The sequence below is a fragment of the Chanodichthys erythropterus genome, chromosome 11 (genome assembly GCF_024489055.1).
Source record: "Chanodichthys erythropterus isolate Z2021 chromosome 11, ASM2448905v1, whole genome shotgun sequence".
Lineage (NCBI taxonomy): Eukaryota > Metazoa > Chordata > Actinopteri > Cypriniformes > Xenocyprididae > Chanodichthys > Chanodichthys erythropterus.
The window spans coordinates 56004444-56017251 of NC_090231.1; the positions used below are offsets into that span (position 1 = coordinate 56004444).

General features: G+C 36.8%; 1 protein-coding gene across 1 annotated transcript in view; it reads left to right on the forward strand.

The window, feature by feature from the left end:
* Positions 1-11672, forward strand: part of vat1l (vesicle amine transport 1-like) — a 44076-nt gene extending 32404 nt beyond the window's left edge. Inside the window, exons 8-9 of the mRNA XM_067401459.1 lie at positions 9110-9193; positions 11203-11672. Coding sequence (XP_067257560.1) covers positions 9110-9193; positions 11203-11301 — 183 coding nt within the window. The 3' untranslated portion in view covers positions 11302-11672. The remainder of the gene's footprint in view (positions 1-9109; positions 9194-11202) is intronic.
* Positions 11673-12808: the final 1136 nt, after the last annotated feature.

Genomic DNA, 12808 nt, shown 5'->3' on the forward strand with positions numbered 1-12808 from the left:
ATTCACAATTTGTACAGTGTCCCAACTTTTTGGAATCGGGTTTGTATTAATATTTATAATAATTTTATTAAATTAAAATAAGCAACTGTTTAACCACTTGTCGATTTGTTGATGACACTAATGCAAAAAAAAATTGTATAATCACTATACAAATCTTATTTTATATGTATAAATCATTTGCTCAAAGTTAGCAGTGCTTATTTTCTCCAGTCACTGTCTTCTTTCATATAGCAGTGTAGTGACTCTTTGTAATTTTGGCTGTGTTCGAAATGCCCCCTATACCCTCATTCACTATTCCCTACATTACTCTACTAATATAGTTCACTTGAAGGAGTGAATGAAAACAAGTGAGTGAATTCAGACAGTGAGTGGCTGCTGCTTTGCGTAGTTTGTGCTTGCTGTTTAATATTCATTTGAAACTTAGCAAACTGGCAACTCCAGTAGTAATGAAAAGATTTATCTTGAACTTTGTCATGGAAGACCTTAATTAAACAATTTAATAATCAATTAAAAAATAATTTATACCTGTATGATATTACGTAGTAGCCACATTGAATCAAGGTGATTTACTAAGGTTTATGCTAGTCAATTTACTAAGATTTGCACCATTATTTACCACCCAAAAAAGCTTGTCTTCAAGTCCCCCTGTAGTCAATAATTTTATCCCTTAGATCTAATGTTTGATTGCCAAAATTTTTAATATTTAAACGTTTTTCCTTAAAAAAAAGAAAAATTCTTCATGCCTTAAAAAAGCTTGAATATAACTCTACATCCTTCCCTCATTTAGTATATACGTTTCTATGAATATGCAAATTAGCCCCTCCTCCACTCGTTCACACCAGCTCAGAGATCCACTCGTTGACGTGATTTGTTACAGGTTGTTTGTGACGTCAGAAACATCAGCTTTTTCAAACCACGTTTTTGAGACTGTCTTTGGTTCACTACAGTTTTAAGAAGAAAATAGCAATGGTGTTGACTGATGAATTTGCACATGGTTTGTCTTAAAGTATGTTAAAAACACCACATAGACATATAAACAACATTAAAAGCTTGTTTTTCACCACAGGGGGTCTTTACACCAGACGCTAATTTGCGCTGGTCGTTATGGAAATTTGCTCGTTATCAGTAGAGTGCATGCGCATAACTTTTTTGGAATTGTGATCTCACGCTGATATGCCCTGTTTAGTGAATCTGGCTCTAAATGTAGTAATGCTGCTAAATGAACCACTAGAGACTCTCTACCTCTTGTCCAAATACCAGAACACCCTAGCAACCTCATAGCTATGTGAAACAGCATTTAATAAGTTATGAGAAAGACTGATAATATTACCTCATCTTTTTTTTTTTTTTTCTGTGAGCAGCGTACCTTTAATTAAAGTTAAAGAGTAACCCAGATCATTATATTCAAATGGCTGAACAGAACGACCAGCCTGATAAAGTCAGAGACTGTATGTGCTCTTTTGATGTGTCTGACAAGAGACTAATAGTCTTCACAAGCTGTGGCGGCACCAGGCTCAAACTGGCACATAACACCAGGGAACACACTAATTCAAGTTCGCTCCGTAGTTCACGCTTGAAAATAAATTAGTTCAGAGTTAGTGACAGCATGTGCTGTCCAACGACTGCTCATTTATATTAAGATAGCTCAGAAATTGTTTTACTACTTAAAAAGCCTTCGGATTTAATTTTGTACTTTAATGAATGTCAGTGAATTTCAGTTTAATTATGTTCATTTTTAGTAATTGACCAACATCCTTCATCTGTTCCAGCACTTGACCAGGTGCATTATTTGAGAGCGAGGGAAGTGGGTTGAGTGCCAGGCGGTTAGGCTCCCATGACTTCAGTGCATGGGAGGGGAATTCCAGAGGGTGAAAGCCAGTGCCAACCTGAGCTCATTCTAGGCTGATCTGAGGTCACCTTTTGTCTCTGTGATAATGAACAAGTTCAGGGTACAGATTGGGGAGAATTGTTCTCACAGGAAGAGGTTCATTTTTCTGGAATAACACTATGGCAGAGGCTATTTGCAGTAGCGTTAATTGCCATTTACACTTTTTTAAGTGTAAGTAGTTGTTAGAAGCTATTTATTCTTAATTAGTGGCAGATACTGTACTACTTGCACCTCAGTGTGTTGTAATACATTATGAAACAGTATGCAGTATTATTAAAGTGGACCTATTATGCCCCTTTGCAATATGCAAAATAAGGCTCTGATGTCCCAAGAGTGTGTATGTGAAGTTTTAGCTCAAAATACCCCACAGATAATTTTTATAGCATGGTAAAATGGCCAGTTTTTTTGGGGGGGGGGGGGGTGGGCTGTTTTTGTGTGTGTCCCTTTAAATACAAATGAGCTGGTGCTCCCGGCCCTCTTTCAAGAAGAGGGGGGAGCTTCAAGAGCTCATGCAACAACAAAACAGGACAATCTCACTCACTGAAAATGTCAGAAACTGTCACTAGAGGTGTTCAGTTCGAACTGGAGTCGGACAATGATGCCTACAGAGCCAGAGAATATATTTTGCATGGAGATAGAACAGGTAATTATGGTTATAACTTATGTTGCTTTTATCCACTATTAGTACAAGCCTGTTGTAGCGGACCCCAAAATTTAGCCAAAATTTTACTGATGAGTTTTATGAAGTTTATTGTACTTCACACAAACGATGGTGCCAAAATCAAAACCAATATAGTATTTTGCAGAGTATCCGATGCAGGCAGGAGCTTTTGAAGGAAGCGCTTTCCTGGAAAGGGAGTGGGGAGCAGCAGCTCATTTGCATTTAGGGTGCTTTCACATTTTGGTGCGCACCCGGGTTCGATTGACGTCAGAGTTCGGTACGTTTGGATGATGTGAACACGGTCTTCTGAACTCCGGTGCGCACCCGCGAACGGTACCCGAGTCCGCTTAAAAAGGGTGGTCTGGGGTGCGGCTCTAGTGAACTCCGGTACGGTTCGCTTCTGATATGAATGCAAACGTACCAAATTGAGGAAGTGAACCGCCATTAATGCCGTATAATTTGATAAAAATGTGTGTTTGTGCGTGTGTTTCCCTCACTTTCCCAACGAGCGTGACTGACATGCTGCAAACAGAGAGCTGTAGCGTAGCTTTTCTCATTTCTGCTCGCCTTCAGCATTCCACATTCGCGGCAGATATACATAAGAGCCGTTATGAACAAAACCAGCAGTTCAAAAACAAAAATATAAAAGTGAGGAGAGCAACGTTATTCATTTTGCCGCCTTCTCCTGTGCCACCGTTACTAAGCAACGTAGTAAACAGCTGCTGGTTTGATGACGCAAACGAACCGCGGGTCGGACCCAAATAATATAATGTGAACACAGTCCAGTGGGCGCAGGGGGAGGGGGGAGCAATCGAACTCGGGTTTGGTCCAGGTAATCGATCCAAGTGTGTAAGCACCCTTAAAGACAGCATGTTTTTGCATGCACTCAAAAAAGGGTATTTACAACATGGTATGATAAATGATCTGTGCGGTATTTTGAGCTGAATCTTCTCAGACACATTTTGGGGACACCTGAGACTTATATTACATCTTGAAAAAAGGGGCATAATAGGTCCCCTTTATATTAGAAATATTACAGTCAGTAATATATCCAGTAATGTAAACTACTCGACTTTGTTTTGAAGTTAAAATGAAGGCTATTATTTATTTACAGGAATTCAAGTAATTCGTGATCAGACTAAACATGACCAGAAACATTAACAGACCAGTTTTAAACATATTAAGTATACGATTAAGAGTCATTGTTTGCATATTTTAAAATATAAATATTATTTGCAAATATTTAAAAATCATTACAATAAATTCTATTTTTTATGTTTTTCTTTCCTTTTTTTATACCCATAAATTCCTTTAAATACTTTAGTTATTTAATTTCTTTATATTAAATAATTCCTCTATATTTAATTTTTGGAAAATTTTACAGCCTTGATTGTTAATAAATGTTGGAAGAACGAATTATATTAGAATTAAATATTATGAAGTCTGATGAAGACAGTTGGATGTCTAAATGAATATTTGTGAGACTTTGAAAATGAGATTTGTGCTGAAACTCCTCAGTGACTATATTCTGTGCCTTTGGGGATATATTGAGGCAATCTTTCCACTAATGCAATTTATTGCCTCCAATCCTGCGTGACCACTATGACTCATTCAGGCACAATCAAACCCTCCACATATTTGCAATACCAGTGAAATGAAGCTGAGTCTGAGGGGCACGGCTGGAGAAATGACCCTTGATGTTTTATGGGAAGAGAGGGCGGAAAGGATGATGTCTGCACTTAGACATATTACTTGAATAGCAGGAGCATTAAATGATTAAATCCCTGTGTCTTTTAAAGCTGAGGTGTTTTTGAGATGAGTTACATGCAGAAGTTTAATACTTAGCAGGTCTTAACAAGTAAGTACCGTTATCAATTCTTTAATGATTCTATAATGATCAAATGAAATTAGTGTATGATGGCAGTAGATGAGTGGAATACTCTGATCTGAGAACTATAATCTTACAATGTTTTTGTAATGAACTGACATTAAAGTGAAGCAAGTCAGAGGAATGATGGAGCATAGCCAGACCGATAGCTGGTACAACTGACTGATGGAAATTCAATTCAATTCAATTCACATTTATTGAAATGATAAATAGTGATTGAAACAGAAGGCATGTTTTTTTCCCAAGACTCTATCAGTATAAAGCCAGTGCTTTTGATGATGGTATCACCTGCATAAAGGTATTGATGAATACTAATGATGCTCTACAGAGACTATTAACTTGCACTGTTAAACGTTAATGGTCCCAGAACAGACACTTGTGGCACTCCAGCCTTTATCAGTGCTAATCTAAACATGAAACACTAGCAATTATTTGTTTACAAAAATATATTAATAGCGTTGACTGTAATGTACTGAAGACACTTATGGTTTATAAGCCCTTTAACCAAAACAATGATTTGAAGTGTGAAGGATTTCATCGTCTCTTCAGGATTCAAGACGTGTGACCTTGAGCAAGATGCTGTAGGGGACTGTGGATGAAAAACATCTCTTAAAAGGCATTTAACTGTTTGGGCCAAAGGTTTGACATTTTGAATTATCATGCATTATTACAATCAAGTGGTTTGAAACTAATATTCCCTTTTTTTTTGTTATTTTGACTTTAGAGAGCTGATGCCAGGGACTGTTAACAGTTGTCATGTTTCTATTTTCAGCCCTGACTAGCAGCTGTCATGTTTATTCATTTACTGATTCATCCAGTTAACAGTCACTTTACAAGATGTGGACATACTGTACCATGCATCCCCCACATAACCTGTGGGCACAGGTTCATAAAGGCATACTGTCATGTCGGTGCTGTGCAGTGGTGTTCTGAAATGAGAATGGAAAATCGCTGCTGTTTTTTGTGTTGTTTTTTGTGTTGTTTTTATGCCTTATTTATTTTACATTTACTGTTGACACATTTTCCCAGTTAAAGAAACATTAGGCCTAAAAAATATATTCTGTCTGGTTGTGCACTGTGCCATGTGATGTCCTGTGAATACTGATCTTTAACGTTCACAATCTTGTATTTAATTTTATCAATGTCTGACCAGTAAAAATAGCTTTTTCATCATTAAAGCTTATTAAAGGTACCATACCAAGTTATGGACAAACCTAGCTAATTTTTCCTTTGTTTAAAAGGGCAGCTGTGTTAGTAGCTCATTTTCGTAGCTCATATTAGAAGCTACATCTCCATCTTGACATTTGGCAATTAACTATAAAAATATCAGAGCTTTTTTTTTTTTTTTTTAATTCAAGGCTGTGAAAATTGTGTGTTAAGGCCAAAATACGCTACATAGTTTTTAAAATCAGATTTTAAAACACAATCTTACAATTGTTGACTTTGTACACAGGCATAATTTACCACTTTTTGCCTAGGTCGATATTGCCTCTACCACTTTTTGAAACGTCTTGCGGCACTGATGTATCTAATTCAAATGAAACATCTCCAGTTGACTAGCAGAGTATCCATTTAGTTTGTTAATAAGAGGTGATCTGGCACTGGAATGAATTGCATTGTTTTTGAAATCATGCTGAGTGTTCGTTGCCGCTGTTATCAGTGGTGGAAGGCAACAGTGTTCTCTTGGCACTCATGCACAGTCTTCACACAGATGCTTCAATCTATTGCTTAACACCACTGAGGAGACTCTCTAGTCGGTCTGGTGAAATCACAAAACAGAATGCACACAGAAGTGTCCCTGCTCTTCATATATAATCACTGATGAACATCTTTGGTTTTAATGAAGAAGAAAAAAAACTATACAAAGGCGGATTAGAACCCAGAACCTCTCTGACACGCTTAATAAAAGTTTTACCACCAGTCCGCTAAGGAACATGAGCATTGATTACGTATCTATGTATTTATTCAGTGACGTGAAAAATATCAGGACTAACAATATATAAATACACTTTATTGCCAAAAGTATTGGGACACCCCTCCAAATCATTGAATTCAGGTGTTCCAATCACTTCCATGGCCACAGGTGTATAAACTCAAGCACTAGGCATGCAGACTGCTTCTACAAACATTTGTGAAAGAACGGGTCGCTCTCAGGAGCTCAGTGAATTTAAGCATGGTACCGTGATAGGTTGCCTCCTCTGCAATTAGTGCATTCGTGAAATTTCCTCACTACTAAAATATTCCACAGTCAACTGTTAGTGGTATCATAACAAAGTGGAAGCAATTGGGAGCAACAGGAACTGAGCCATGAAGTGTTAGGCCACGTAAAATCACAGAGCGGGTCAGTGCATGCTGAGGCTCACAGTGCGCAGAAGTCGCCAACTTTCTTCAGAGTCAATAGCTACAGACCTCCAAACTTCATGTGGCCTTCAGATTAGCTCAAGAACAGTGTGTAGAGAGCTTCATGGAATGGGTTTCCATGGTCGAGCAGCTGCATCCAAGCCTTACATCACCAAGTGCAAAGCAAAGCGTCGCATGCAGTGGTGTAAAGCAAACCATCACTGGACTCTAGAGCAGTGGAGACGTGTTCTCTGGAGTGACCAATCACGCTTCTCTGTCTGGCAATCCGATGGATGAGTCTGGATTTGGTGGTTGCGAAGGAGAACGGTACTTGCCTGACTGCATTGTGCCGAGTGTAAAGTTTGGTGGAGGGGGGATTATGGTGTGGGGTTGTTTTTCAGGGGTTGGGCTTGAACCCTTAGTTCCAGTGAAAGGAACTCTTAATGCTTCAGCATACCAACACATTTTGGACAATTTCATGATTTTCCCAACTTTGTGGGAACAGTTTGGGGATGGACCCTTCCTGTTCCAACATGACTGCGCACCAGTGCACAAAGCGAGGTCCATAATGACATGGATGAGTGAGTTTGGTGTGGAGGAACTTGACTGTCCTGCACAGAGTCCTGACCTCAATCTGACAGAACAGCTTTGGGATGAATTAGAGCGGAGAGTGTGAGCCAGGCCTTCTCGCCAACATCACTGCCTGACCTCACAAACGTACCTCTAGAAGAATGGTCGAAATTCCCATAAACACACTCTTAAACCTTGTGGAAAGCCTTCCCAGAAGAGTTGAAGCTGTTATAGCTGCAAAGGGTGAGCCAACTCCATATTAAACCCTACGGATTAAGAATGGGATGTCATTAAAGTTCATGTGCATGTAAAGGCCAACATGTCCTCCAACCAATACGGCCATAAATTTCATTTGTCACTTCCCTGAAATACAACTCATAGGAGCGTTTACTAAAGTTGCACCCCTATCGGCAACAGGAGATTTTCATTTTAATACATTGTTCCCTTTTATCTGCATCATATTTCGTGTTTCGCGTAGCTCAATTGGCAGAGCATTGCAATATATAACAATATGCAATCATGCGATCATGGGTTCGATCCCAGGGAACGTATGTGCTCATAAAAAGTGTATATGCACTATAAATCACTAAGGGTAGGTTTAGGGTTGGGGTATGTGTAGGTGTAGTCATTAATAAAAAAACGAGTTTTGCTAAATGGAAATAGGACAAATGGTGGGTAAGGGACCGTGTAAATAGTCCACACATTACATTTAAATGAACACAAATTTTGATTGGTAACAACGGTCATCATTTCATGACGACAGACGTAAGACGACACTTTCATTATTTTTACAGCAGCTAGAGGGCGCATGACTTTAAAATGTAAATATAGGTTGTAATAAGGTGCTTAAAAAATACTATAGGGTGCTATAGGGTCGTTTTTGGAGGAGGACAGTCTCGTAAAGGCAGATGTCACAAAACTTTTGAGAAATATAAGGATAAAACTATCACGTTAAACATGACGGCTATGTTGATAAATTAGACTCAATGCAGAAACCTGCACCTCATTCCTAAAAGACACATGACAACTGAAAACAGTGTGCAATCTAAAATCGTCTCAAAATATAAAACATATTTGATATCCTCAGAGTAGATGGAATCATGGTCTGAAGCTAAAAGTAGTCTGTGTCCATCATCATCGTTTTCTGTGTAATCGGTCAACTCTGACTGCCCAAAATCTTTTTTCAGCAACTAGCATTGAGTCATCCAGAATGCCTATCCGGGCAAAAATCGATGCAAAAGTTGTGTAGTTTATTCCAGCCTTTATGACAATAACAATGAGGGTGTTGAATGAGACACAAATATCTATCTATCTATCTATCTATCTATCTATCTATCTATCTATCTATCTATCTATCTATCTATCTATCTATCTATCTATCTATCTATCTATCTATCTATCTATCTATCTATCTATCATCTATCTATCTATCTATCTATCTATCTATCTATCTATCTATCTATCTATCTATCTATCTATCTATCTATCTATCTATCTATCTATCTGTCTGTCTGTCTGTCTGTCTGTCTGTCTGTCTGTCTGTCTGTCTGTCTGTCTGTCTGTCTGTCTGTCTGTCTGTCTGCAGTAGATTACATCAGTTTGTTTGCTCATTGTGACTCTGCTGCCCTCTTTAGTTTTGTCTGTGGTGTTACAGACTTCACATGGGCCAATATGGAGCTTAAGTGTCAGTTCATGATGAGGTACTTGATGAGGAGTTTTTCTTTTCTTTTTTGTATGTGTGCTTTGTTGTGTTAACCTGTAGGTGAAGGAAGCCATGCAGAGAATCCATGACAGAGGAAACATAGGGAAGCTCATTTTGGATGTGGAAAAGTCTCCCACGCCTTTGGTGAGTGAGTCATCTGAAAACCTGCCTTTGAGTTTAGATCAGTGTTCTAAGGCAAGCAAAAGATTATGTGCAAAACATTATAATTATCATGTCAACTGTTGGTGCTGCCCTTTCATTTTTCTGTTTTCATAATGTCTCGCATTGTTTGGTTTTCTAACATTATTATATTTTATATTCAGTGTACACACTCTCCAAAACTCCGAGAGAGAAAAGAAATGTTCTTTTATGAAGCACAAAGGCACATTTGAATAATGCACCTGTTTAGAAGGAACAAAAAATGGTATTGTGACAGTGATCCACGAGTCAGGCGACATCACCTCAGCAGTTGCCATGGAGACTGCGCCTTATGACGCTGTTCTCACTGGAGAGTCATAAATAGTGGAAATAGTGGCCTACAACAGTATACTCTCTACCTTTAGAGTCTTTACTTCATCCAGGAAGGTTCTAGGAGCAACTGAAGAGGAACTTCTAAAAAATTGCTTTCCATTTCTGTCCCTTCCCGGAAGATGATTTTATTGTGTATATGTTGATTTTTTTTTATAGCTCAGAAGCCTTGATCTGCTGCATCTTAGATGTTTCTCCTTAAAGAAACAACTGACAATGTCTAAACTGTTGCTCATAGCTCAGGACCCTTAAGGGACGGTTTACCCAAAAATGAAAATTCTGTCATTTACTTTTTTTCTTCTGCAGAACACAAAAGAAGCATGTTGATGTCTAAAAAAGATCAGTGTTGCTTTAGTGTCATTGAAATACTATTATAGTTTTTATGGGAACACTTTAGTTTAGGGTCCAATTCTCACTATTATTCTAACTAGTTGCGTATTAGCATGTATATTACTAGGATATTGGCTGTTTATTAGTACTTATAAAGCACATACTAATGCCTTATTTGGCATGATCATATTCTGCATCCCTTAATCCTACCCTAGGGTAACGCGGGGGGTAAATGTCATTGATAGGCGACGAACGAACACGGTCCGTGTCCTGGTTAAAATTGATATAAAGTTCTAGTGGTTTTTAGATACTTTAATCCAAAAATCGTACATATTGTGCCTTTAACAGTTAGTTAGTAGTGGGAATTGGACCCTAAAATAAAAAGTGACCGTTTTTGTTAATAGTTTTAATTAGTTTTTATGGTAACACTTTACAATAAGGTTCATTAGTTAAACATTGTTAATGTATTAACTAATCTTTATTAATGTTAGTTAATGAAAATACAGTTGTTCATTGTTTGTTCATGTTCACAGAGCATTAACTAATGTTAACAAGATTTTAATAATGTATTAGTAAATGTTGAAATTAACATTAACAAACATTAATAAATGCTGTAGAAGTGCAGTTCATTATTAGTTCATGTTAACTAATGTTAACTAATGAACCTTATTGTAAAGTGTTACCATTTTTATTTTATTTTTATTGTTTTCATTTTAATTTTGGTTTTAGAATTTTTTTTTAAGTTTTAGAAATTTTGTTGTGTATATTTTTCATTTTGTAAATGACACTATAGTTTTTATTAATCTTTATTTCAGATTAATTTATTTTAGTACATCAAACTAAATGAAAATGAGAAAAATTTCTTTGGAAACTAGCTGATATTAAATTAAATAGTATTTTTTTTAATAAAATATTGTTTTTATTTCAGTTGAAGTTTGACAAAATGTTTCTTTTAATGGAATTTTAATGGTTTTTAGTTATGATCAACTATAACAACCCTAAACAAAATTAGCATATTTACTTTCATTGTATGTGCAAAAAACACTGGGAAATTCTTCAAAATATCTTCTTTTATGTTCCACAGAAGAAAGAAAGTCATACAGGTTTGGGTGAGTAAATGACAGAATATTCATTTTTATTGGTGAACAATACCTTTTTTGCAGTTCTCAGCTATATTTATATTTAGATATACTGTCCGGATGTTTGGCCCAGATCTTGTGGAGGTCTCTTCTGAAACACTGCCTGAGAGATTACCCGGACCTTCAAACTGTCAGCCTGTCCCATTTCTCTTTCAGATGGCCAATGATAGCACAGAGACTAGTGAAGCAGGTGAGGAGGAAGAGGAACAAGAGGGAGACAATGACAACAAGGAGCGAATGCCCTTCATTCAGTGAACCCAGACACAACCAGAGACTGTGATGAACCTGAGCTGAGGTTGTGAAATGTATGTTTGTGTGACGTGTTTGCTCTGTTGTTTGTCTGTATCTTTGAAAGTTTTGGACAATGCAGTCAGAAATTCTCCAAAACACTAATTGTGCTGTTAAATGTTTGACTAAGTGCCATTCTTAGTGCAGTGTTGAATTGTTGCAGTGTTTCAGACCTAAACGTTATTATAGGATTGACTTTTTGTGAATGCCTTTTGAAGCCTTTTGGATGTTTTATTCGGCCCTGTCAGTCAGTGGATGGACAGATTGCTGCAGTCAGAGTCTAAAATTAACACTTGCCAAGAGACAAATGGAAGTTGAAATTGGTTTTGGCAAGTAAATTAAATGCAACAGTTGCTGGTAACTTTATAAGGAACTGCAACTTAATACACGGTGTAGGTCAAACAGTACACTCTAAAAATGCTGGGTTAAAAATGGACAAACCCAGCAATTGGGTTGTTTTAACCCAGTGGTTGAGTTAAATGTTTGCCCAACCTGCTGGGTAGTTTTATTTAACTCATATATTGTTTTAAAATTACTGTATTGCTTGCTTAAAATTAACCTAAAATATGCTGTAAATTAACATTTATTAATAATTTTAATAAATAATAATTAAACAATAAACATTTATTAAATAACTTATTAATAAATGTTCACCTTTTGATTATTATTGTTGTCTCTAGTAATTATGTGTCTGATTTTTAATTTCCAAATTATTTTGGGTTCAGTTTAAGCCAGACATATAGTAAATTTTAAACAATATTTGAGTTAAATTAAACTACCCAGCACGTTGGGCAAACATATAACCCAACCGCTGGGTTTGTCCATTTTTAACCCAACATGGATTGTTTTTAACCCAGCATTGTTTAGAGTGTAGAATAATTGAAAGTATGATATAAGTGACTTTAAATCTTCAAGTGTCTTCTCATGAAATTTACCTCAGTGGACAATTTATTAAAAGTTTCGTTCACTTTAAAATGAAAATTACCCCAAGCTTTACTCACCTTCAAGCCTTTATGTATTTGACTTTCTTCTTTCTGATGAACACAATCAGAGAAATATTAATAAATATCCTGATGTGTCCAATCTTTATAATGGCAGTGAACTGGACAAATGAGTTTGAAGCTCAAGAAAGTGCATCCATCCATCATAAACGTACTCCACACGGCTCCAGAGGGTTAATAAAGACCGTCTGAAGTGAAGTGATGCGTTTGTGTAAGAAAAATATCCATATTTAACAAGTTCTAAAAGTAAAATATCATCTTCTGCCAGAAGACGGTCTTCGGAAGGCGGTCTGGTGGAAGCTAGATATATTACTTCATAACTTGTTAAATATATATTTTTCTTACACAAACACATCAGTTCATCCAAAGATTTAAATGATCATTTTTCTCACCCTCATGTCGTTACAAACCTGTATGACAAAACAGAAGATATTTTGAGAAATGTCTAAGGTTTTTTTTTTTTATGTCCGTAC